This window comes from Acartia tonsa, chromosome 4 (genome assembly GCF_053477335.1).
Source record: "Acartia tonsa isolate MP-2025a chromosome 4, ASM5347733v1, whole genome shotgun sequence".
Taxonomy (NCBI): Eukaryota; Metazoa; Arthropoda; class Copepoda; order Calanoida; family Acartiidae; genus Acartia; species Acartia tonsa.
The window spans coordinates 33,558,336-33,584,857 of NC_137263.1; the positions used below are offsets into that span (position 1 = coordinate 33,558,336).

General features: G+C 29.9%; 1 protein-coding gene across 1 annotated transcript; it reads left to right on the plus strand.

Moving 5' to 3' along the window:
• Positions 1 to 1,761: 1,761 nt before the first annotated feature.
• LOC145316882 (uncharacterized) lies at positions 1,762 to 15,241 on the plus strand. The gene is made up of 6 exons (XM_080157684.1): positions 1,762 to 1,842; positions 3,297 to 3,424; positions 4,418 to 4,555; positions 10,395 to 10,521; positions 13,510 to 13,602; positions 14,061 to 15,241. The coding sequence occupies exons 1-6, from the start codon at positions 1,768 to 1,770 to the stop codon at positions 14,139 to 14,141; spliced, it is 642 nt and encodes a 213-aa protein (XP_080013810.1). The 5' UTR covers positions 1,762 to 1,767; the 3' UTR covers positions 14,142 to 15,241.
• The last annotated feature ends 11,281 nt before the right edge of the window (positions 15,242 to 26,522 follow it).

Here is a 26,522-nt window from a genome sequence, read left to right on the forward strand (position 1 = left end):
CAAAAATGTTACTAAACTCTTAATGGAAATATTCTAAAAGCTGTTTAAAGATTTAAGGAGCAATAAAAAAGAAATATTAAAATGACTAATATGTCCTTTTCTTAAAAGCAAGACCTCATAAATTTAAGTTGTCTAAACAACAACAAAAGTAAACAAGGATTGCAATTGGTCATAGAAAAATTAGCGCGGCTCAATAAGCACTCTTGCAGGTCTTTAGACTAAACGTTCGATATCATGCCAAACATAAAACCTTTTAGACTTCAGAAGTAAATTCAAAATGATAACTTAAAGAAAAGCTTTTCTTAAAAAAGTAAAAGGTGTTTCCTAATATCTTATCCATGTTACAATGACATATTATGACTTTTGTTTTCATGCCTACTGAATGCTTCATTGTTTGACCTTATATACAAACAGACAAACACACAGACACACACCAACAAACAGACACACAGACATACACACACATACAAAAAAACTTCATATTTTCTATATTATATATATAAAAAAAAACTCATAGATGTATTGCTTTCTTTTAACTAAATATGATTTTTAAATTAAGAACTGCCTGGAACTATATATTAACATGAAAAAGTATGAAAAAAGACTTTAATAGCATATGAGATTTATGTTTAATAAAAGAAACAATATTGCTGTTTATTTCAATGAAGTAGAAATATATTTAAATAGCGTATATCAAACACATTATTAAAGTCAAAAATACACAATTTAACAATTACAAAAATCTTTGGACTCACAATTTTTTCTTGATTTCAGACAAAGAGAGAGGACAATAGACTAAATGAAAAAGTGAAAGACTCTTTCTGCCTTTGAAAGGTTTATATGAAAACTTTATTGGTTTGCATCCCAAATGGAAGGTTTATCAGTTTATTGTCCATTGTTCTATCACCTTACATCCCTGCATAATTCAGATTCGGCCTGTCTAGTTTGGGTTAATAATATTGAGGTCAAAATAGATAAGGATCTTGAGGGTTAGGCCGGTGCAATTTATTGTTGTTTTAGTTGTATCAAGATTAGGTGACAGTGGTCATAAAAATATCATTCGATAAAAAAAAATTATGACTTCGGTAAATCATTTGAGCCTAGAATTAATTCAAAGAAAAAACAAAATAAAATAAAATAGTTTCCATTTATTTGCCTTACAAATATCAATAATTTGACCTTGAAAAGAAGGAGAAAGAAAAATAAAGAAAATTTAAAAAAGATATAAACCTAAATTGTTGTTGTTTGGCGAAATTTCTAAATTTGTGGATAAAAGTTTGTTACATTTTAAATGTCAAATTCGGGCTCGTGAAGATTGTTAAAATTACTTTAAAATTATATTATTTTAAAAGTAGATTATATTAAAAATCTGTTAAATATTAATTTACCTATTATATAAAAAAAACAGAACACTCCTCAATTTTTTGCTCGACTATGCACTTTGAGGAAAACCGTCGATTTTCTTTTTTTAATGTAATCTCCACATTTCATAAATCCATTTAATAAAATGTTGAGATGTGAAAAGAAGGAAAATTCTTATTTTAATCTTAAATCCACATTTGAAACAGAACACACGTTTTTAGCTAATCCTCGTTTTTAGATTTTTAATATTGTTCATTATTGTTAACATTCTTTAAGATCTTAGGAATTGGTGTCACTAGTTCGATAAATCTCTTAACAATTTATGGAATTTTATGTTCCTCAAATGCTTCAAGGGTAAACCAAGAAAACCTTCTTTCAACATGTATTTTTTTCAGGTGAAAAAAAATGTCTAGGTCCCGGTCATCCAGCCGCTTCATGCGGTCAATGACGCCCAGCGGTTCCGTTAAAATGTCAACATCAAGGAATTTTGTTTTTCTTAAAACAAAATTATTATGATATGAAAGTAACATGATGTCTCTCTGTGCGAAGAATATGGTTTTCTCTTTACAATAAAGCTTCTTTAAGGTCTAGGGAAGTTTTACAACTATTTTGGCGAAGGTTACCTACACCCCTCGAAGATATATTCACCTCCCCCTAGTTCCTTCAATGGGTCTAGGGGCGTAGCCATTATATAATTCTGATATATTAGAGTTAAGAAGCATATATGTGACTTTAAATCTTACGAATGGATAGTTTTTGCTTACATTACTTTTGCTAAATCACCTATTTACCCTTTTCAAACTATGAAAGATCTTTTAAAAGATTTAGCCTAATTGAGTAAGTCATTCCTCTGTCCTTCTTGTTTACATTCTTTTACAAGATTATAATCGTTTTTACAATAGAGATCTGAATTTAATTTACTTTTGTATTGAATGAATTTTTGGACAACATTCGTGGAAATTGTCTGTAATACAGTGCAATGCATGAATTTTCTGAGAACTGGTTCTAATCCAACGATACTGGAAATGTTTTTTTTTCACTAATACGTTAATTAATCCAATCAAGATTCTATCTTACCTCCAAATTCTTTAAAGGTGACGGAAAAGGCTGTACACTTGGGGAGAAACTACCCATTACAGCCCAATTTTGCCTCCCTCTATGACTATATTAAACACCGTTAAGCAGATATAACTAACTTTAAAAAGTCTTAAATTTCCATGTAAAAATGTTCCAAGAAACTTGGGTTACTGATAAACAGACAGACACAAAAAGTCTTAATTGCACGCGTGTAAAAATACTCTTTACTTAACAAATTTATTAAATTATATTAAGAAATTATTTTTTTTTGTTATTGTGTTTAATTTAAAATACACTTTCATAAGCAAAACATCTCTTATGTAAAAATAGTCTCTTATTTTATATCAATTTATCTGTTATTCAATTTTTAAAAATTCTTTTAGTTTAAAAAAGACTTATAATTGTCTTACAATTAAATATATTTTCTTGTTTTTATCTCCTTGTTACCGCATTTTAAAAACATTCAGGCATGTAGAAAAAAAACATTTGGGTAAAATGTAAAAGAATTAGACATTTAAGAATGTAATAGTAAAGAATTTGTATTGATTGAATGATTGCATTCTAAAAATAATATTGTAGCTACAAGGCCCAGGGATATGGGGAAAAGTAAATGAAGGATAAATCGATATTCCTGCTAAAAATAAAAGTATTTTCGCCCATTGCCTTTTTTAATAACATAATTTTTTTACAGTTTCCAGCAGAAGTTCAAACTCCCAAAAACATTTTAAACTAAAAGGATTATCTTAATTTTTTTTTAAAGACATTGGGAAATATACAACCAAAAAATCGGCATAAATCATTTTTTATTATGAATAAACCTTTAAAAATTAAAAAAACAAGACAAAACAATTGTATCCAGGTTCAATTTAGTATGTGGGAGGCCAGTGGAGGCCGCGGTCACCCCCAACATGGATCATGTTCCCAACCCGAGGCCACCAAAGGTTATTGATGCCCGTGTCACCTCACCCGCGCCAAATTATACTAGGTGACGCTTTTAACCAGGGCTAGGCATCGTGCGTTTGCCGCTACTAAGCCTCAAATTTAAACCAGTTTGGATGCTTTGATTACCATATTTGGGTCAGGTTTAGACTTTCAGCTTATTTTTAAAATTGTAAAAGGTTGATTACCCTGAGGCTTACAAGCGGCTGCCGAGCCCTGCTTTTAACCATTGTCATTTTGTTGTGCCCTGATTTCAGGGTGAAAAGCTACTCTGTAAATCACTGTTGTCGGTTTGTAATTCTTGTAATGTTTTGTAGAGTACAATCTAAAACAGTATAGTTTTGTCTGTTTAGTGTTAGTATTATCTGTGTTTTAGGAAAATTCTCATTTTAATCAAGATGAATTAATTTAGACAAGGATATATTTTCTATTAGAATTAGCTTGTTTTGTGACTTTGGATTTTTAATTTGCACTGACATTGTGAATCACGCGAGGCAAACGACATTTTTCAATATTTCAAAAACCTGTACTTGTAAATCATAATGTCAAAACTAAGAATTTTTGAAATTACTTTGCTGATTTTTCAAATATTAACATTAAGCAATAGTGCTTGCTTACGTGTCATTTTCTCTCTCACAGTCATAGCATTTTGAAAATAGGTAATAGTTATTTACTGCATCGAATTTTATAAGCTTTTCGTGGATATTTAAATAAATAATCTTTAAAAATTTTGATGATTTTATGAACACAGTAATAGTGTCTGACTGATTATGACGTAACAAAAAAATTAGCCAATGAGAGGCCGTTATTGACCAATGGTAAAATTTATAGCGGCCTCTCATTGGCTAATTTTTTTTGTTACGTCATAATCAGTCAGACACTATTACTGTGTTCTGATTTTATAATATTCGTAAAAACTTGTCTAGGATACGATACATGATTTTTCAGAATAGCCCGTACCGGTTCTAATCCAGCGATATTAATCGGTTTTCGAGCCAATACTGAAAACTTAATTAATTAACGCGCTAAAAATTTTCAGGGAAATTATGCGTCAAAGGGAGAAATCTTTGACCCGGGAATCTCGGCGTCCACCTCCCCCACCTGTCAGAGACTCATCCTTGTATCTACCATTTGGATCCTACGCAGAGATTGGTCTCCATACCAGACCTCCAAACAGGTAACAATTGGACCGAAGTAGCGCAGCAATCTATTTATATATATATATTTCATATTAAACATCTAAGAAATGTACAAGCTGTGCATGTAATAATTTGTAATGCAAAATAGACTTCATATTTAAACTTACATTTTAACATAACATATAACAGAAAAAGTTTTACAAAAGAATAGGCGTTTTCCCTTATTTTTAAAATAGATTGAAAAAAATTTTTCTTTAACTATGCGTAATTACTGAAATAGCACCGACCCTGTCGGGCTACCCTGTACCTCATATGGCATAACCTTACCTGACCTAAATAATTTGACACTAAGGTAGTAAATTAGGGTTAAGGTCACTTGTTAGAAATGCTATGCTTCTAAAAATTTCAATCAGCTAAAAAATATTAACATAAAGTATCAGCAGCCAAAACGTTGTATCACAATCCTAAGTTGTTATTTAATCTTAGCACAATGTAAATTTTCAAAATTACTCATGGTCATTGAATAAAATGATCCTTGTTTATTTTAGAAAGGAAAGGCATAAAAGATTGGATATTGTCCTTTTTCAATATGCTTTGCATTTTTAGGATATAAATGTTGTCATCTTGTTTACATCTTTCTAAACTTTATTATCTTGTTTAGAAAATCAATATCAACATTATTTAGAAACAAGGACTATCACAGCACTGAAGGTTCTTAATATGTTTAAGATGACAATAGAACAATAAACTCGAAATTGGTAATATAAAAAAGTTGAGGGAAAGAGAGAACTGGAAAAGAGTGTGAGAGAGAGAGAGAGAGAGACTAAGGGAGTTATAGCTAGAGCATGAGAGAGAAAATAACTGTAGTGCAAATAGTGACTTACGGACGGACATAATTTAAATATAGAGTATTTGCGCTACTAAAAATAAGCAAAATAAAAAAAAACTTTTTCACACAACATAATTTAACTTTTACGTCATGAAAAAAATCATATTTGAAATAATATTCAAAATAAGATCAGAGATTTATGGATACGATAAAAATTCTTTCAACTAAAATTCTTGCTTTAATAGGTGGAAAGAGGAATAAAGGGTTGTAGATCAACTTTAGTGTCTTTTCCCTTTCAATACAGAACAAAATCATTTGAAATTCAATTGTGTTGAAATAAAACCCCAAAAGAAATTTTTTAACACAAATTGGCCTGAATAAAATTATCAACACTATAATTATATTGTATCGTCTTTATGACACAAAGTAGTATGACGTATGACTGTCCGTATGAAGCTTAATATTTTAGTAACCGATTTAGCGATCAGGTTCTAATTTTAGAGAATATACCTACTTGTCCTTTTGGTTATTTTAAACTATCCTCATAGACGTCCAAGAGTCGAGATAAAGGGGTGTTTACCCCTCTAAAACTTTGAAACCCCCCATTTTACCCTCCTAAAATAAAAAAATACATTAGATTACCCCCTCAAACCTTTAAAAAAAAACATTTTACCCCCTAAAACTTAAAAAAAAGCTTGGACGTACTGATACCTTTCATCTCTTTTGCACTAGCGTTTTTAGCAGTATTAAATGAACTCAAAAAAATTGCATAATTATTTGGTGCATTTTGTTGCAGAGGAGCTCTCAACATAAATTTTGATACTTTTATGTTGAACAATATTTAGAGGCATAAACTGTCAAAGTTAGATATTGTGCAAAGCTTTCAACATTTTTTTACAGAATGGCTTCGAAACCGATTAATATCCGCTAGATAAGAATCGGTTCTCAGCCTTAATGAAATGTCCAGCAAAGCATCGTATAACAGACAATTTTTCACGAATATTAAAATAAAATTCATAAAATATACTCAATTTTAATCTCACAGTTTTAATATCCGCGGAAAGCTGTCTATGATACGATGCGATAAATAATTATTCTATGCCGCTCTCATTATCTTTTTCTCGTTTTTACTTTCACTCTTTTTGCCATCTTTTCATTTTCAAAGGCGAAACATTTCTATAATTAAGGCTGGTCCGTACGTCCGTTTGTCTGTCATCATCTTATTTTTAATTTAGGTATGTTAGAATTGTTAGAAATGATGATTACTGTAACAGTTTGGTGCGATTTTGAAAGCGCAGCAACTCTATAATTTATACCAGAAAGTCTATAGGTCTGCTTAAAACATGCAGATTTTAAACTTAATTATAGACAATTTTGTTTAGACATTTAAATTAATCTTCTGCTTATAAAGTTATGACCCTCGGTTTATTTACGTTGATCCTACCATCCTATTGTGGAGCTGCGCTCTTATGGATGCTTTCATCCTTGTTTACTCTTAGTTCTAAAAATGCTTTTAATTATATTTAGTAGTCACGGTTTTAGTAATGAAACTTGGAGTATTTTACTTAAATGTAAATGATCATTAAGAAAAGAAAAACAATTTTCTACTTTGTAAAAATTTTCTTCTAAATTAAGTAAATGTTAACGACCGATCTTTAAACTTTTGACATTATTAAGATATACTCAATAGCCTAAAACCACCAAATGTTTAGATTTATTACATATCTTAATATTCGTTGGACAAAAAGTTAGATCAAATTTTAGTCTGCATGCGAACGACAGGCCAACATGTATGTTGAATGATAGGTTAAGACGTTTGCAAGATCTTTACAGACATACATAAACATATAATTATAAGTTTTGATTGATTTTTTTTTATTATTAACTTTATATAATTCATCGTTGTAGCATTGCTAACTAACTAGATTGCCTTATGAAAGTTGCGAGTTTTTGTATAGATATAATTGTTTTAATGAAACGAAATAAAAATTGATCTTGACACAGAGAATAAAGAATTGTGAAAAAAAATCAGGGATCCAAAGGATAAGACAATGGACGATAAATTGATGTCCATCCCCAATGATGACAAAATTAACCCTGCTGTAGATGCAACTTGGATTGGTAAAAAAATATTAACATTGTTAGTTTGAAACAGCCAACAAAGATTGATAATATTACCCAACGTTTTTAGGCAAACGATTGAGAGAGCATATTTATAAAGCTTTTGGGTACCAGTTTAATTTAGAGTCCAATTTACCCTACCTCTCTGGAAAAATTGAACACGTGCCAAAATATAATTTGCTTAGAGACCAAAAACAACACGTCTTACTTACTTTCTTGCATATTTTTGAAGTAGAGCAGCTACTCTACACGTCTTACTTTCTCGTATAATATGAGAGTAGATCAGCCACTCTACATGTCTTACTTTCTTGTATATTTTGAGAGTAGAGCAGCTACTCTACATGTCTTACTTTCTTGCATATTTTGGGAATAGAGCAGCTACTCTATATGTGTTACTTTCTTGCATATTTTGGGAATAGAGCAGCTACTATACATGTGTTACTTTCTTGTAAATTTGTTAATAGAGCAGCTACTCTAAATGTCTTACTTTCTTGCATATTTTTGAAGTAGAGCAGCTATTATACATGTCTTACTTTCTTGCATATTTTGGGAGTAGAGCAGCTACTCTGCATGTGTTACTTTCTTGCATATTTTGCTAATAGAGCAGCTACTCTACATGTGTTACTTACTGGAATATTTTGAGAGTAGAGCAGCTACTCTACATGTCTTACTTTCTCGTATAATATGAGAGTAGATCAGCCACTCTACATGTCTTACTTTCTTGTATATTTTGAGAATATAGCAGCTACTCTACATGTCTTACTTGCTTGTATATTTTTAAAATACATTTTTTAAATGGAATTATGGAATTTTTGGTAACGATAATAGAGTTGCTACTCTTTCTAAATCGTACCTAACCGTTGTAGTAATCATCACGGGAAGTTTGAAATTGATAGGACAATTCTAATATGCCTAAAGTTAGTAGTGTTGATACGCTACTAAAAATATACTAAAACTCGTTTAATGTTAAAGGTACAGGTTGACCCGCCTTTTGGGTTACAAACAAAAAACATTGAAAAGGAAAAGTGTCCTCTCAAAATATCAAAATCAATTTAATTTACATAGCAAACAAAAAGTTATAGTTTATGAGGGAAAACTTGAACTAACCCTTTTAGTTATGAAATTATTTAAATTCATTATAGAGGAGATAAATTAAAACTTTTGATAAACTTAGATTTTTTTATGATTGTCTTTTACCAAACCTTTTTGTTCTACAGGAAATCTACATTCATTTGTCTCTTCGCTTTTGTTGTTTAGTTTCGCACAGTGTTCATTCATTTCTGCATATGTAACATGTTCACATTATCACAGCCCCAGAAAGAAAGAGAGGGGACAATTGGCTGTTTATTACACTAGTCACCAAAGTTTTATAATAACGTTTTCTTATTAGTTGACTTTTGGAACTTTTGTCAATCCTGATTGGTTGGTTGAGTGTTCAAATGTTTCAACCTCTAATTTGGATCTACAGAAGGGGTAATTTTGTGTAACATCATAGGGGCTGTACATCAATTTTTTTGGCCATTGTATTATATCCCTGTCATTTTCCTTTCATATCTTTAATAGATTTATACTGTTATATATTGGTACTAGTTACTTTGCCATTAGTTTCTTGGAAATGGCAAAGGAGTTCTAGAAAACGGCCTAAAACCACCCTGAGACTTATATTAAGCTTCCCTGAAAAAGCACAAGCAATCTGGATCAAGATTCACTGAGATCGTAAGCTTCAGACAAAAATACCTTACTGCTTTATTGTATAGGATGTGTATATATTCAAATATAAAATGCGAATTTGATTATGTGCAAAATTCATTGCACACCATTTCGCACACGTACGTAGTATGTAGTAGGCTATCCAGTAAATCTTTCTAATCTTATCTCTTAAGTGGGTGTTTTCAGAAATGAACATAAAATATCTAGGAACTTTCCCTAAAAGTTATGATATTATCATTATGTTATGTTGCCGTAGACCCCAGGAAATCTATACTTACGGTGCCCTAACCATGCGGAGTTACCAAGTACCTAAAATAACCCAACCTGACTTAGAGTAATAAATACACGAAAAATTGTCCTCCACCATATTTTCAATTTTTAAAAAAAATAGGGGGGGGGGGGGTGGTGTTCTTTTATGCACTTTAAGGTTAACCGCCAAAATCTAAGGAACTTATATTTGGCTACAAAATAAATGCTTAGCATTTTTTTTTACGTAATTTTACGTAATTGAGAATATAAGATTTTTTAGAAAGATTAATATTTGTATTATGTTGGTTTTATGCTATTTTAAGGAGCTGAGACAATATCCTATATTGACACATAAAAAGAAAAATTATTTGGTATAAAAATGAATTTCTTCTTGAATAAATCTCTATATGCATATGGAAAAAAAGCTTCTGAAAAATTGCAAAATTGATTTGCCACGCAAAAATTATTATTTTTATGTTTTGAGGGGACATCTTAATTTAAGGTATTACACATATACAATATACAAAACTGAGACAGATAAATTTAAAGGCTAGAGCTTAAATGATGCTTTATCGCTTAAATACTTAAACAGATAATTGAGAAAAATATACTCTGTGTGTCTTCTTTCATTCATTTTATTTTCTTCAGAATACATTTTTTTTTGTTTTTTTTTTTTCATTTTGAGTTGAATTTTCAATAGTTTTTATTTTTTTTTATTATTAATGAATAAAATAAATATACAACTTTACTTGAAAACATCCATTTCATAGATTTTTAGTTTTAAAAGACAAACAGACAATTAAAATAGGGTCTAAAAAGTGTAATATTGTTTACAATTGCCTAAAACCAACATAGAAATCTGTTAAAAACAAGAGGGTGGGTGGCAGGGGATATAAGTGCTCCAGAGGGTACTCTGTATAATAACGCCAATTTTTGCTCTCACAACATATTACTGAGATTTTGTTCAGGTACAGCGCAGCCTCCCCTGGCAGCCTGTCCATCTACTCTAAGACTGTTGAGAAGAACAGGCGGAGTATGACACCCCTCAGCTCTTACACCTCCCCTCTCACATCAGCACACTACAACGCCTACCCCGTAAGTATCTTTTATTTAGTTCAATTTTTGCTCAATAAGGGTTCATTACTTTGATTTAATTGACAAGTAGCATACAAAGTTGGCAGAAAGAAATAGTCTGATAAACAATTAATAGAACATGACACACAAATCATATAAATCTATTGAGAAAATTAAGAAATGCATTATAAAAAAAGGCCCTAGGAAAAACGCAGGAGTGACAAACGTCGGAGTGGACACTGAACAAAACCTAACCTTTTAAAATCATATTTTAGGTTTTTAAAATGCCTAACCCCTGCGGAAGGCATTTTAAAACAAATCTTAACCTAACCTAACTTTATGGAAATACTTATTTAACTTAATATTTTAGACACTCCTGCGTCTGTCCACTCCTTCGTTTGTCACTCCTGCGTTTGTCCTGGAACCTATAAAAACAGTATTACAAATTTGGAAAACAAAAATTCGTGTTCAAATATTTGTTTAAAAGAAAATATTTTAGATAAGACAATTTTAACAATTTGCCAACATTCCAAATTTTTGTTATAATTAAATTTTTCCTTATTTTCAATTTAGATGCTTAATTTTTTTTAGATTATTACTTTTTAAAATTTATTGTGCAGCTTCGTACCTTAACAAAATTAGAATTATCTAGAATATATATTATCTGACACAAGTTAGCATTTCTTTATGATATTATTAGTTTGACAAATAGACAATTAGTCATTTAGACTTTATAATGACAGTTGACATATTTATAATTTAATTTGTTCAATAAGATATTTAAAACACCATTAACATATTTTTACCTTTATTTTTCCTCTAAAATGTGCTATTTTATTTTATCTTTTTTGAATTTTTAATTACTTTTTTCTTTTTTATAACAACAAAACATTTTGGGCTGATTTTAAGATTTAGATTATATTTAATCTAACTTTAGGAGCTTAGCTACTCTATACGATTTGTTATTTAAATGTTAATAATCTCAGATATCTTATGGAATAAGACAATGGACAAACTACATCCCTAAACAAAATAACTCCGTCTGCAGATAAATATTATTGGTTTAAAAGTTTGGACACTGTTAGTTTGAACCAACCAATCAAGAGTTAATAAAAGTCGTCAAAAAAAAATCATTACATGAAGGATCGAGAGACTTAATTTGAATTTTAAAGTTTAGTAAAGTCCATTGTCTTCTCCCTGCCTTAAAAAAAAACTAAACAATTATGTTATAGGTAGAGCAGCAATATCAAACTAAAAATCTTCTTCAGAGCAGAAAAACAGTTGCTCTGTCAAAAACTAAAGTTTCCTAAAGGCAATCCCTCTATTACGTCATGTGTCAAACATTACAGCACTTACAAATTTTCAACAACTGTAATATGAAGTGCAGAGTCCAGAATCGAACCTGTCACCTCACTAATAGCATGTGCAATGTCTTGAGTTAAGAACAGTAAACTTCATGCTCATAAAATGTTAATAAAAATGATTTTTAATAAATAACAGCCAGAAAAGAGTAAAACTTAGTTTCAAGAACAAATGGATGGACGGACATAACCAACTTATTGAGAATCTGCACTGCCTACACAAAAAATCTTCGCTATACTTATGTATGTTGTGATGATAATTATTAATCTACACATGATACATATAACTTATAACTGCACATATAATTAGTATTTTTAGTTTCAACAATTTTACCCAACCCTCGTTTAATAATTAATTATGCTGAGCCAGGTAAGTAAAAACATTTAAAATTTCTATTGGAGAAATAAAAATTATAAAATAGTAAAATGTTGTTCTAAAACACTACAAGGTTTGGTGATGATGTATTTACGCCAAGAGGTTTCGTTGCCATTTTCCTATACTGATGGTCTGATGATCAGTCCCTTGCCCCTGGATAAAATAAATATTACTAAGAACAGTAGCAATATATACTTTACCTCATATTGCCCAGCGAACACATACAATTTTAAAATAAATTGTAGAAAGTGAGGGTGGGATATTTCTATGTATAACGCCTGCGGGGCTACGCTAAACCAATAACCCAACATAAGGGGATGATTTTTTTTATCTCGACTAGTCTCATTAAAGGAAAAGATATAAAAATCCAAAAACAAAATTGTTTCCCCTTCTAAAGGCAAATTAAGGTTACAAAACAAGAGCTTTACAGACCACTTTACTATTGCTCGACAAAGTGTCTAAAAAATCAGCCTTGTGACGTCATAAAAATGAGGGATTGTCCATCTCTTTTTTAGGAGTTTTCTTTTCCACTTCTCCTCTCATCTCTCTCATTTTTATGACGTCACATGGCTCATTTTGAGACACTTTGTCCACCTACCACTTTACATTACAGACAACACACTATTTTGTAGACATGGGGCTTTACTAAAAGTTGGGACCAGCAATATTTTACCGTGAACTGGAGTAGATCCAAAAGTTGTAATTAGTTTGCGTGGATGTTAAAATTAATCCTTGTGTTGAAACTTACAAATATATTTCTCCAATAGAAATTGTCTTTTAAACTTACATCTTATCTACATTTATAGTATAACATGCTTTGTTTATAAATAAAACTAATTCTTAACAAAACTGGCGCTCTGATTAAGGTTTTTCTTTTTAAAGAAAAATTATAGATGAAATATTGGTTTGAAAAGTTATTTAGTTACATAAGATTAAAATTAAATTCCATCGAAAAGTTAAAACTTTTTTAGAGCTTCATCCATTGAAAACGTCATCCTGGCATAATTTTTTTTGTAACAACTAAAGTTCACACTTTAAATTTTTACTTACATTGTTTTATTGCCGGAGTATCTAAAGAGAAATATTAAAAGTATTAAAATAGATAAAACCTTTTAGTCTTAACTCTACAAAATGAGGCCTGGATGATGTTCGTCTTTATTAGTCTAAACTATGAAAATTAACCCTAAACTAAAGCCTACCCTGGCTTGCCCCCTCCCCCCCCCCTCTAACCCCCCTAGCTAGACACTGCTTGCAAGAATAATATTTCTATAGAGTGTTTATTCGAGTGGTCCGCAGCAGGCAAGAGATTTTAGATCATCCAGCAGAAGGAACTCTTTCTCCCATACTGATACGTCTTACAGCCAGGTATAAATATTTTTACAGATTCAAAATTGCAAGACAGGATAAAAATATATAACAAGACCCCCTCCCCATTATGACTTCACCCAACCTTCCCCATGTCATGGAGGAACGTATTGGCAATTAACTGAGGACTTAATAACTGTTTCAATATCCACGCATTTTATATCCATTTATATCCATTACTGCAAGTCAACTGTACCAATTTCACTTTTTTATTTATCTTATGCAAATCTATTCATTGCACTCTCTTCAATGTTCTTTTTGCTGTAAGTGTAAACTGTACTCCCCCCCCCCCCTCTCTTTATTCTCATCTAGAGGGCCCTGTACCTTTACTAAAATTTATTTTCCAAACTTTTTAAAAATGTCAACAGCTTTTTTTCTTTGATTTTAATACTCCAATACTTAATTTTCATTAAAGCAATTTTTATTTCAAGCAATGCTTTAATAATTTGTTATTTCAGACGTTCACAAGCAGACAGAGGCACCACAGCTCTTGTTATTCCGGTACTCCGGCTTATAGTAAAGGACTACCTTTCTATTAATATAATCTTAAAAGATTTGTCACTTTTCATTATTTTATAAGTGTAGCCTATAGTTTAACAATAAAAAAGAACCCGGTATTAGTGTCGGACTGATTATGACGTAACAAAAAAAATTAGCCAATGAGAGGACATTATTGACCAATGGTAAAATTCATAGTAGCCTCTCATTGGCTAATTTTTTTTGTTACGTCATAATCAGTCCGACACTAATACCGGGTTCTATCTATAAATGTATCAAAAGATGCACTTACAAAATAAGGAAAAGATTTTTCATAACAATTAATCATTAAAAAAAGACATTGGATTTACCTCTTTTAAAACTACTTATTGTTCAAATTATGATCATGATTGTAAAAGATACTTTAAAGCAAGCCTGCAGCAACTAATGTTTTTTTTCTACTGAAAGAATGTTAGTAGTAGATCACGTTTATAAAATTTGAGTGCTTAATGTTCAAGAACAAAAAATACTGCCTTTTTGAAAATCCTTTTCACTAAGCAGGAAAACTCTATTGAATTCAAAATTTAGACAACTACAAAACATTTGATTTATTATTTTTAACTAGATGCAAATTTGACAAAAACTGTGATTGAATAAAATATAATCAAGAATCTTTTTGACCACATGAATGCAAAAAAACAAAGGGTTTAAAATAAAAAAAAATTCCAGACTACACAACAAAATAATAATACCTAAAACTTTTTGTTACTGAAACCGAGACTTTCAAATGTTGTAAATGCAATTTTCTGGTGACTTTCTTTCAATAGATTAACAACCATTATTTTCTGCAGGCTTGCTTTAATTTTAATTAATCAAGAAAACGTTATCATTGTGGGAGAAAGGGTTAATAAAAATTTGCAGTAAACTTAAACATTTCACCGTGTTCTCTTATCTTTAAATTTACCCAAATTAGAACAATTTTTCTCGTGTTTTTGATTTATTTAAATATTTTCTTTTTATTTGGCAACTCTAATTGACTGGTTACTGGTAGTTTTAATGTAAATATATGAGTGTTACTAATACATCTATATTTGTTCTTGTAAAAATAAGTTATTTTTTGAAAGTTGTATTTAAATATGATAAATAAATCCTTTCATTTTTATTTGCAGTTTCGATATGGTAAAATTGTAAGGCGTCTTTACCATTTTGAATTTTAAGGGGATGTTGACATCTCTTTTCACCCCTCTACCGCGCGCCACTCATATGGATTGTAATCTATTGAGCGCTGGTGTTTTTGCAACCCAGATCCTCAAGCATAGAATTATCACAACAAACTTTTGATTAAAAAATATTAATCTAGAAGCCTCTATTTAAACTTTTATTGTTATTATATTTTATTTATGTCCAATCGCCATTGCCAATTATCTCTTTTTTTTGTAGATCGTAGGCAACGTACAATGGTTCACTAGACATCACCTCTACTTAGTTTCCGAGCCCAAAGTTAAATTGTTCATATCTATAAACGGATTAAACATGAGCAGGTTTTTTTTTCTAGGGAAGGATTTTTAGCCCAATCCAATCCCCCTGAACTATGTTAATATTAACAACTAACTTCCTTCATCTTATTGCTATATTGTTTACAACAAAAACTTCTGAATTAGGGATGCGTTCGTCTTCGTTTCTATTAAAATCTTATCAAAATGTATGTTTTGTTATTTCTTTATAAAGTTATACTAAAATTGTGTTTGGCAGCTATAAGCACAGCTATCTAGCTAACAAGATAGTAGTTCAACTGCAGCCAGTCAATAATCCGCAGCCTAGCCGCCGACGAAGAAAGACGACTGCCGAGTATTTATTAAAATGCATAAGAATGAAACAAAGTAACAATTAGAAACCACAATTTAATAAGTACACACAAAAGATATCTGGCATTTGTCATGTGTTATAAATATTTCATGAAATCCCAGAGTTAATTATACAACTTGGGTGTGTTCGAAAGTTTAGTTTAATAATGCAATGGAAATCTAAATTTAATTCAGGGATAATAAGAGATAGAGGATGAATGATAAATAATGGAACATTTCAGATTAGGGTAAACAAAATTACCTCTTCTGCAGAATTAAAGTTAATTGTAAAGCTTTGTACAACCAAAAGTTTAAAAAAAACAAATGAGTTATTGTGTTAATAAAATTTGTTAAAAGTTGAAATGAAAAGAAAATGCGGAAATCAGTGCACATTGAGCTTAAACAGTTTTACAGAAAAAAAATTTAAATGAATTGAAAACAAATAGTTAAAAATAAAAATTTATATTCTTCTTATATAACGGCATTTAAAACATCACTATGACATAGAGACACCAAATGTGATAAAAATTGCACTTTAAAACATGATTGTAAGCAAAAATGTTGGAACACCATAAAGTGTGTAATGTTGTGTTACATAGTTTCCTCCATAAAACCATAACTGTATTGTGTTTTATATTAGTTAAATTTATACTTAAAAATAAAGGGTGAATTAATTATTATAATATAATTATAATTTATTATAAATGAGCAGTTTTTGTGCTATTATTTACTTGAAAAGAGGAGGGGGTTAAGTAGACCCTCCACTTTTAATTTTAGAGTTTTTAAAATAAAAATATTTTCTGGGGGCAGGATATTTTTTTCCAGGGCCGTTTTATCCTAGAAGGGTGGAGGTACCCTGCTCAAAAATGCTTATAAACCATACCTGGACCTATTATAGGCTTCACTATAAAAAGAATCATACCAGTCCAGCATTTAACAAGATCTTAAGCTACAGATATACATCCTGTTACTTTAATAAGGAGTGCGGAATGGAATTATTTTGCACATAGTATATGGGGAAGTGATGTAGCACCGTATATATATTGTCTATTTGTATAAATAGTTGGGGTGTGTCTCTTCATTCATTTGTCAATAATCCCACATACAAAATGTTCATACAATACCCAGCAAAATATTACATTAGTAAAAACCACTACTCCATTTTCCAAAAGTTTGCCTAAAAAATTTAATTGTTATCAATAGGGTAATATTAATGTAAAAATGTGTGTTCTAAAATATTCATATAATGTCCTGGTTTCAAATAAATTTAAATTGACTATTTGCAAAATAAGATTTGAAATATTACATTTCAACTTAATAAAGAATCAAAACCTAACATTTTCCTCGTAAATTTTCACTGTAGATTTATTTAGGTAACGCAATAAAATTTACCCCTCCTATATTTTAGCTATTCTGAATAATACGTATGTTTTATATGAACACTAAGTTGAATTTCAATTGAATTTGCGTAAATACAATCAAAGCGAGACAATTATATATCCGCCCAGTTAATTCTAGCATTCTTCCTATCTATCTATCTATCTATCTATCTATCTATCTATCTATCTATCTATCTATCTATCTATCTATCTATCTATCTATCTATCTATCTATCTATCTATCTATCTATCTATCTATCTATCTATCTATCTATCTATCTATCTATCTATCTATCTATCTATCTATCTATCTATCTATCTATCTATCTATCTATCTATCTATCTATCTATCTATCTATCTATCTATCTATCTATCTATCTATCTATCTATCTATCTATCTATCTATCTATCTATCTATCTATCTATCTATCTATCTATCTATCTATCTATCTATCTATCTATCTATCTATCTATCTATCTATCTATCTATCTATCTATCTATCTATCTATCTATCTATCTATCTATCTATCTATCTATCTATCTATCTATCTATCTATCTATCTATCTATCTATCTATCTATCTATCTATCTATCTATCTATCTATCTATCTATCTATCTATCTATCTATCTATCTATCTATCTATCTATCTATCTATCTATCTATCTATCTATCTATCTATCTATCTATCTATCTATCTATCTATCTATCTATCTATCTATCTATCTATCTATCTATCTATCTATCTATCTATCTATCTATCTATCTATCTATCTATCTATCTATCTATCTATCTATCTATCTATCTATCTATCTATCTATCTATCTATCTATCTATCTATCTATCTATCTATCTATCTATCTATCTATCTATCTATCTATCTATCTATCTATCTATCTATCTATCTATCTATCTATCTATCTATTTTTTTCTACCTTTAGATTTTTTTCAAATTTGTTTTACGACTTTATTTCTTTCTCTTCCAAACATTGACGCAATTTCTCCTCTCTCTCTCTATCTCCTTCTCTCTCTCTCTCTCTCTCTCTCTCTCTCTATCTATCTCCTTCTCGCTCTCTCTCTCTGTCTCTCAATTTCCATGGCTTTAATTTTTGTATAAAAATTTTTCTGACAATTTCCAGAGATTAGTTTAGAAAATTTATTCTCACTGATTACAATAACAAATTTTCAGTGATTTTCGTGATTTTATATTCTTGTGCAGTGCCAGTGATTTGTGATAAAATTCTTAATATTTTCTGTTATATTTGTTATTTTAATATTGTGATTAGATTTTGGACCAGTTTAACTTTGGTGATGTTATTAGTTCATCGTCATCACAACTCTTTATTCCAAAAATTATTATTAACCAGCTCCACTTGGTAGATATAGGTTTTAAACCCAAGATCAACCCATGATCAATGACAATATCGACGTAAATATTCGGCAAAATTGCTGAAAAAACAACATATAGATCATGTCTTAACCAATTTTGTTAAATGTCAAAAAGTCGGCACATTGAAATGTTATGCCAAGTCAATGTTACATAGGCCTAACAGAGGATTATCAATACAAATAACCTTTTAGAAGTATACATGATTAAGAAACACATCATTGTGCCAAAGAAGGTGTATCAACTTTTTTTTTATAGCTAGCCGGTTCTTTTAGTAAGTAGTAGATGTAAAATTTTTCATAGAATTCAGATATGCAATCGGTTTTTTGTAGACCTCTTATTTTTTAAGTAATTTAAGTTTTAAAAAAAAAAATTAAGTCGATTTTAAGGTACTAAAATGCAACAAAAAAAAGAAAGAAAATGGCCATTATGAACAAAAATAGTAAGATCTTTAATTTGACACCTTACTTTTTCAATTCTGTCAGGTAATTATTGAAAAAATCGATTTTTTTAAACCCACGAGAATAAAAACTTTGAACTTGATTTTATCATTTCACAGGTAAAAAAATATGGGTTCATATATACCTTTAGAATCAGAAAAATATCACGAATCCATTGTAAGCAAAATTGAAAAAAAAAGTTTACAATATAGTATATAAACTACAATAAAAGGAATTATATGAAAATATCATATTATATTATACAGGCAACGTCTTAATTCTTGAATTGAGTATAAAAATGGGAAGGGGGTAAAGAGGGGGTAAAGAGGGGGTAAAAAAGGGAAGACAAAAGTGTTGCCTGAACAAAAAAAATAATTGGCCATTTGTTTATTTTTTATTTTTTTTACTTTTTTCAATTTTGCTTACAATGGATTCGTAATATTTTTCTGATTCTAAAGGTATATATGAACCCATATTTTTTTACCTGTGAAATGATAAAATTAAGTTCAAAGTTTTTATTCTCGTGGGTTTAAAAAAATTAATTTTTTCAATAATTACCTGACAAAATTCAAAAAGTAAGGTGTCAAATTAAAGATCTTACTATTTTTGTACATAATGGACATTTTCTTCCTTTTTTTTTGTTGCGTTTTAGTACCTTAAAATCGACTTAAATTTTTTTTTAAAAACTTAAATTACTTAAAAAATAAGAGGTCTACAAAAAAACCGATTGCATATCTGAATTCTATGAAAAATTTTACATCTACTACTTACTAAAAGAACCGGCTAGCTATAAAAAAAAAAGTTGATACACCTTCTTTTGCATAATTGCATCAATATTTCAGTACGTTATTTAAAAATCGCCAATATATTATAAACAAGGATAATAACATCCATAAAAGTGAAGCTCAACAAAAAAAAACAGTCAGACAATTTTTAAAAGCAAAGCTTTTCTATAATTAGGGTCGGTCCGTCCGTACGTCCGTCCGAGATAGTTAGCTTTTATTCGTTAATTTAGGCATTTTAGAATTGTCCTATCGATTTCAAACTTTGCATGGGGATTCCTGTAGTAGATAGGTACGATTTAGAAAGCGTAGCAACTTTAAAATCGTTACCAGAATGTCCGTACGTCCATTTTAAACATGTTGATTTTTTTACTTTTTTAATAACAATTTTTTATGTGATAAAATCATCCGATTGATCTGATTTTTTGATTACTGATTCCTATTCTAACAAGGTACAATATTATGAACAAAGCATCTCTATAATCAAGTATTAAAAATGTCAGTATTCTGTATTCAAGAAGTTTTGCAACAAATTTACGTTTAATTTGTCAAACTCAACAAAAGTTAATGTTCGTCTGTCATATCGTTTCAGTGCTTCGCTTTTATGGATGTTGTCATCCTTGTTTTCATGAAAAATTGGTGTTAGAAATGTTTAAAATGGACTTTTTGTTGATGAATGTAGAAAGTTTGAAATCGTTAGGACAATTCTAACGCGCTTACAGAAGTCATGAGAGGCTGACCAACCATAATTTAGAATTTGTAGAAAACTTTAAGTACCCATTAAAATTATTTTGATTTTGAATTGGAAGAAAATACTAATAACCATAAAAATCTTACCTTTTATAATAGCCAAAGTAAATGAAGACTTGAATTATTGATTTTGGCTGGATTCATGTTGAACATGTTTGATTCTTTCCTATAATTTATCTTCCTATTGTATTTTCAAGGTACAGGTACGTCAAACTTCAAATTAGATTTCAATGATTATTAGTTGCACTAGTCGCCAGAAGGAAAAAGCAGTTTTTTGAAAGGGGCTATCTGAGATTATTACAGATTCTGATATATACATATATAGACTAATGAAAAATGCAAAAAACGAAATCAAAAGCGTTCCTTCTTGGGAGAAAATCCGGGAAAAAGATTTTAGCTATTTTTAACCTTAATTTACATTGGCAAGCCTGCAAAAAATATACAGACATTTTAAAAATGGCATTGCTCAGCACCTAGAAGTTGTAGAAAAATGCTACGCATACCATTGGAAAGCTCATAACCTCTAGTTTTCATATTTGTATATAACGTTTTTGTATAATTATCAGTTTTTGAGCTATCCTCTGAAGTATACACAAGTTTTAAAAATGCAGTTTTTTCTTGAGAATTTTAAGTTTGATACTTGTTACACAAACCTTTTTAAGATTATATTACTTAACACCTTGGAGTTATAATTATTGTTAGTTATATAATTATTTTATATAGGTAAAATTTTATATTTTGGGTACTTTCAATTTTAGCTGTAATTAAAAATTGTCTTTGAAATGTGTATAGTTTGTAGTAAGAACCAAGGAGGGACGGGGGGGGGGGGGAGGGTGGGGGAGTTTACAAACTTATAGGAAATGAAATTCAGTATAAATTTTTGCCCTGGATGTTTTTTGGCTTGTTGTTATAGTATTAACCTTTTTGTAAAATCTCTTATATGATTAAACCTACCAGTAAAACTTTTAAAATTGAATTTTGGCACTTTTCTTCTAGGGGCTAGTTTAAGCACTTTCTTTCTAAGGGATAGTGGGGTGAAACACCCCCCATTGTAAACTTAAAAGATCCAAGGTGAAAAGGAGAGTTTATACACTTATAGGCAATGAAATTCAGTTTAAAATTTTGCTCTTGATGTTTGGGCTTGTTGTTATAGTTATAAAGCTGATCATTGTAAAATCTCTTATATGATTAAACTACCAGTAAAACTTACGTTTGGCACTTTCCTTCTTTGGACTATTGGGGTAAAACTGCTCCAAAACTACTAAAACTTATTTTTAGAAATACTGGGCTGATTTTGTTAATGGATACTTTTTTTCAAATCACTATAGATTTCAATATTATGTGAAATAAGTTTTCATTAAAATTCAACATGATATCTTTGAAAATAAGCTCAGAACTAATAATATTTGTTTTTTTTTGTGGGGTGTTTTACCCCACTAGACTCTAGAAGGAAAGTGCTAGAATGAAATCTTTAGTGACTACTTAGTTCAATTATGTGAAAAATGTTTACATTAAAAAAATAGCTTGATATCTTTAAAAATAATCTCATTATTTACAATTTTAGTGTTTTAGGGTCATTTTTACCCCAAAAGCCCCTAAAGAAAAGTGCCAAAATTTAATTTTTAAAGCTTTAAAGGTAGATCCAATCTTATAAGAAAATATTAAAAAAGAATCATTTGATAACTATAACAACAAGTCCAAACAGCCAGGGCAAAATATGATACTGAGATATAATTTTAATGTTTAAGGGGTTGATTTACCCCACTAGCCCAAGAAGGAAAGTGCCAAAAAAATCTTTAGTGGCTACTTATCTCAATTAGGAGAATAAATTTTAAATTAAAAAAAAACATCTTGATATCTCTAAAAATAAGCTCAAGCCTTAAATTTTAGTGTTTTGGGGGTGTTATATCCCACTAACCTTAAGAAGGAAAGTGACAAAATGAAATCTTTAGTGACTACTTAGCTTAATTATGTAAAAAAAAGGTTTACATTAAATAGATTGGCTTGATATCTCAAAAAATATGCTCAGACCTTAGTGTTTAGTGTTTTGGGGGCTGTTTTAACCAACTAGCCCCTAGAAGAAAAGTGCCAAAATTGAATTTTTAAAGTTTTACTTGTAGATTTAATCATATAAGAGATTTTACAAAAAGGTTAATAACTATAACAACAAGCCCAAAAACATCCAGGGCAAAAATTTATACTGAATTTCATTTCCTATAAGTGTATAAACTTCCCCCCTCCCTCCTTGGTTCTTACTGTACACATTTCAAAGACAATTTTTAATTAAGCTAAAATTGAAAGTACCCAAAATATAAAATTTTACCTATATAAAATAATTATATAACTAAAAATAATTATAACTCCTAGGTGCTAAGTAATATAATCTAAAAAAGGTTTGTGTAACAAGTATCAAACTTAAAATTCTCAAGAAAAAACTGCATTTTTAAAACTTGTATATACTTCAGAGGATAGCTCAAAAACTAATGATAGTATTTGTTATATACCAATATGAAAACTAGAGGTTATGAGCTTTCCAATGGTATGTGTAGCATTTTTCTACCACTTCTAGGTGTTAAGCAATGACACGTTTAAAATGTGTGTATATTTTTTATACAGGCTTGCCAATGTGAATTTTAGGTTAAAAATAGCTAAAATCTTTTTCCCGGATTTTCTCCCAAGAAGGAACGCTTTTGATTTCGTTTTTTGCATTTTTCATTAGTCTATATATGTATATATCAGAATCTGTAATAATCTCAGATAGCCCCTTTCAAAAAACTGTTTTTTCCTTCCGGCGACTAGTGGTTGCCAATTTAATTCCAATTTTGAAGGATTTATGATAACATTAAATGTTAAACTTAATTAGATTTCTTGTTTTATTTAAAAGTACGTTATTTTTGGCTAAATTATTTGTTGTTAAGTTTAATTTTCTATTTAAAATTAAACTTTAAATCTATTTTTTATTCATGACAACGAAATTTAGAAGAAGACAAATTTTACAACTTAAACACTATTCGTGATGTCTTGGGGCAATTGTTTAAATTATGAATCATAAATAAGGACGTGAAGCTCCTTTGGGTAAGTTAATCCAAATTTAACTCACTAAAGTGACAAAATAGTTTTGCAACCTTTGGATTTAATCTTACTTGTTCTATGATAAAATACTGTAAAATAGTATCAAATTTCATTACTTTTTCAATAAAATTATAATTATAATATAGTAATATTATAAATAAACTAGATGCTTCGCCTTTAGCCTTTGTGGGAGGGTGGGGATTGTAAGGAAAATAGCCTAAAATCACCCAAATTATTTATAAAGTACTGTACAACCAATTTAGACCAGGGAATTTCGAAATCTTTAGCTTTATATTATAGGACAGATAGATGAATATAATAAATCTATGACTAGCTATAGTCTTAATATGTCGTTATTAGAATAGGGGTATATGGTAGGTATAAGATTCCAGTATTATTGCATATTTTGTGTATATTGGTTAATGGCATATAAATAATATGTCAGCCATAACCACTATCATAAACAATCATATAGTCGACATAAACTATTCAAATTATAGACAGGGATCTTAGGGAATAAGAAAATGGCAGATAAATTGATGTACATTCCTTATGATGATTATATAAAATACCCCTTCTGCAGATTACAATTAGTGGTTGAAGCTTTTGGACACTCAGATTAATGAAGCAACCAATCAATTTTCAATAAAAGCCGGCAAGGTTGGTAAGCCAACAAATAAAAAAATGCTATTATCAAACTTTGGGGATTAAATAGTGTAACTAGCGGATTCGCCCCTAGCCTCTAGGGGCTTTGCCCCAAGAGGTAATTTAAAAAAAGTACTACTGGTGCTGCCAGTAGTTTTATGGCACCAACTGTTTATGGGAATTTTTTTGTTTTTTGGGGGTTGGGGGTGTCTCACCCCCCAAGAAAATAGCTTAAAACTACCACAGGACCAATAGGTATATACCCTGAAGAGTAGAATATGATCGGTTCAGTGGTTACCGAGATCTTAAGGGACAGACGGACGGACAGACATCATTATACTTTGTATTATAGATGAACAGATCAATGTCCCCTTCCTCCTTAAATTGCAGACCTATAACAGGTTTACAAGTCAGCCATAGCCATGATAAGAAAAATTGCAGAAAGAAATAACTTCAAGCTACCCTAAAGTCCATACAATTTTTATTAGTAAAGCCACTCTACAATACATGACATCCTTGTAATTAGTAGAGCCACTCTACATAACATTCATGTTTGTTTTACTCCCTTTCTTCAAATAATTCACTGCATAATTCCTCTTCAACTGTCTACCCTTTGTTATTTACCATTTTTAAAAATTCCTTACTTTTTCTTTTCATACGGGGCTTGAGATAGAGGGTATCCACTATTTTTTCAACCTAAAATTACTAATTTCTATCTTATAAATGTCTAAATATCTTAGAACCAAGAAACAATACAAACTTCCCAGAAAATTGTGGACGATCGATCTTGCCGTTTATAAGATCTTTATGGACATAATCCTAATACCTTATTTTATAGAATTATCTCTTTCTGTTTTCTCAATAATTTTTAAAATACAAAAAAGTACCATAAAAAATGTTTTTCTTACATTTTTTTTATAGCTTCCCTATTCGTGGAAGCAACCGTCCTTGTCTTTTTTTTACATAAATGAAACTTACCTACCTCTTATTCATTTGTGCGTGAAGAATAATTTTCTTTGTTTTAATAATCATGCTATAACTTATATCATTCTTGTTTTCATATAGATTTGTATGTTAAATAGAATACTACAACTCACAGAAATGTAGATATAAGTTAATCAAAAAAATTCATATCTTTATTTTGTACATAAAAAATATAAAGCCAATAAATTTATAATTTTTAAATTAAAATAGATAAGGAAAACATGGCAGCCGCCGATTTATTTTTGATAACGCTAGAGATTTTTGACGACGGCTAAAATATCACATCAGCGGCTGCAGAGAAATTAAGGTGTTTGGGGTTGAATTTAAGGTATTAAAGCGGCTTAATCTGCTGTATTTGTAGCGAAGGCTGAAAATAGTCCACAAAGCTCATCAACTAAAAGCTTTATACTGGTCAGCATTTTGTACATAGGGGTTGAAAAACAATGGATGTAGAATATACTATACAGGGGAAAAATTGTCGTCAATTTAGGTTCGTCAGTTCGTTCATCCAGTAGCAAGAGAGGATATGGGGTAAAGGGGGTGAATATAGGGGATCGTTATTTTAACCATCTACAAGTTTCACTTTATTAGAGTACATGCTTATCTGGTGTAAGATCCAATTAATAATAACTCCATTTGAAAAACAGCTTTGTATCCCAATACGACAATTTTACACTTTACATGAATGTATGAAATTCTCCTTGTAGTTGAACGATATCTTTATTTCTGTTAATTTATTTATCATGCAAGAAATTACACAATCATGCAAATTTGGACCATAAATATTTGTGTTCATACACTGCAACCATTTTATTGAATAGTCAGAAAACAAGGACAATTGGTCTGTAAGTAGTAGCGTAGCAATAAAAGGTTACCATTTTCTACAAAGGTAATAATGTGTTTTTGACAGAATTTAACCAAAAATTACATTTTTACAGTATGATCAAAGTAAATGCTCAAATACAATAAAAAAAATTTATGTAAAATGCTTTATATTCTTCGAAAACCTGTTATGTGACATTTTTGTTTCAAAGGGATTATTAAAACAAATTATGCCTTTAAAATCGGTTTTTTAGATGGCCTTATTTTTAAAGATTTATGGACTTACAGGTTATGCACGGCTTGTATTAATTGTAGAAAAATGTTATGTATACCGTT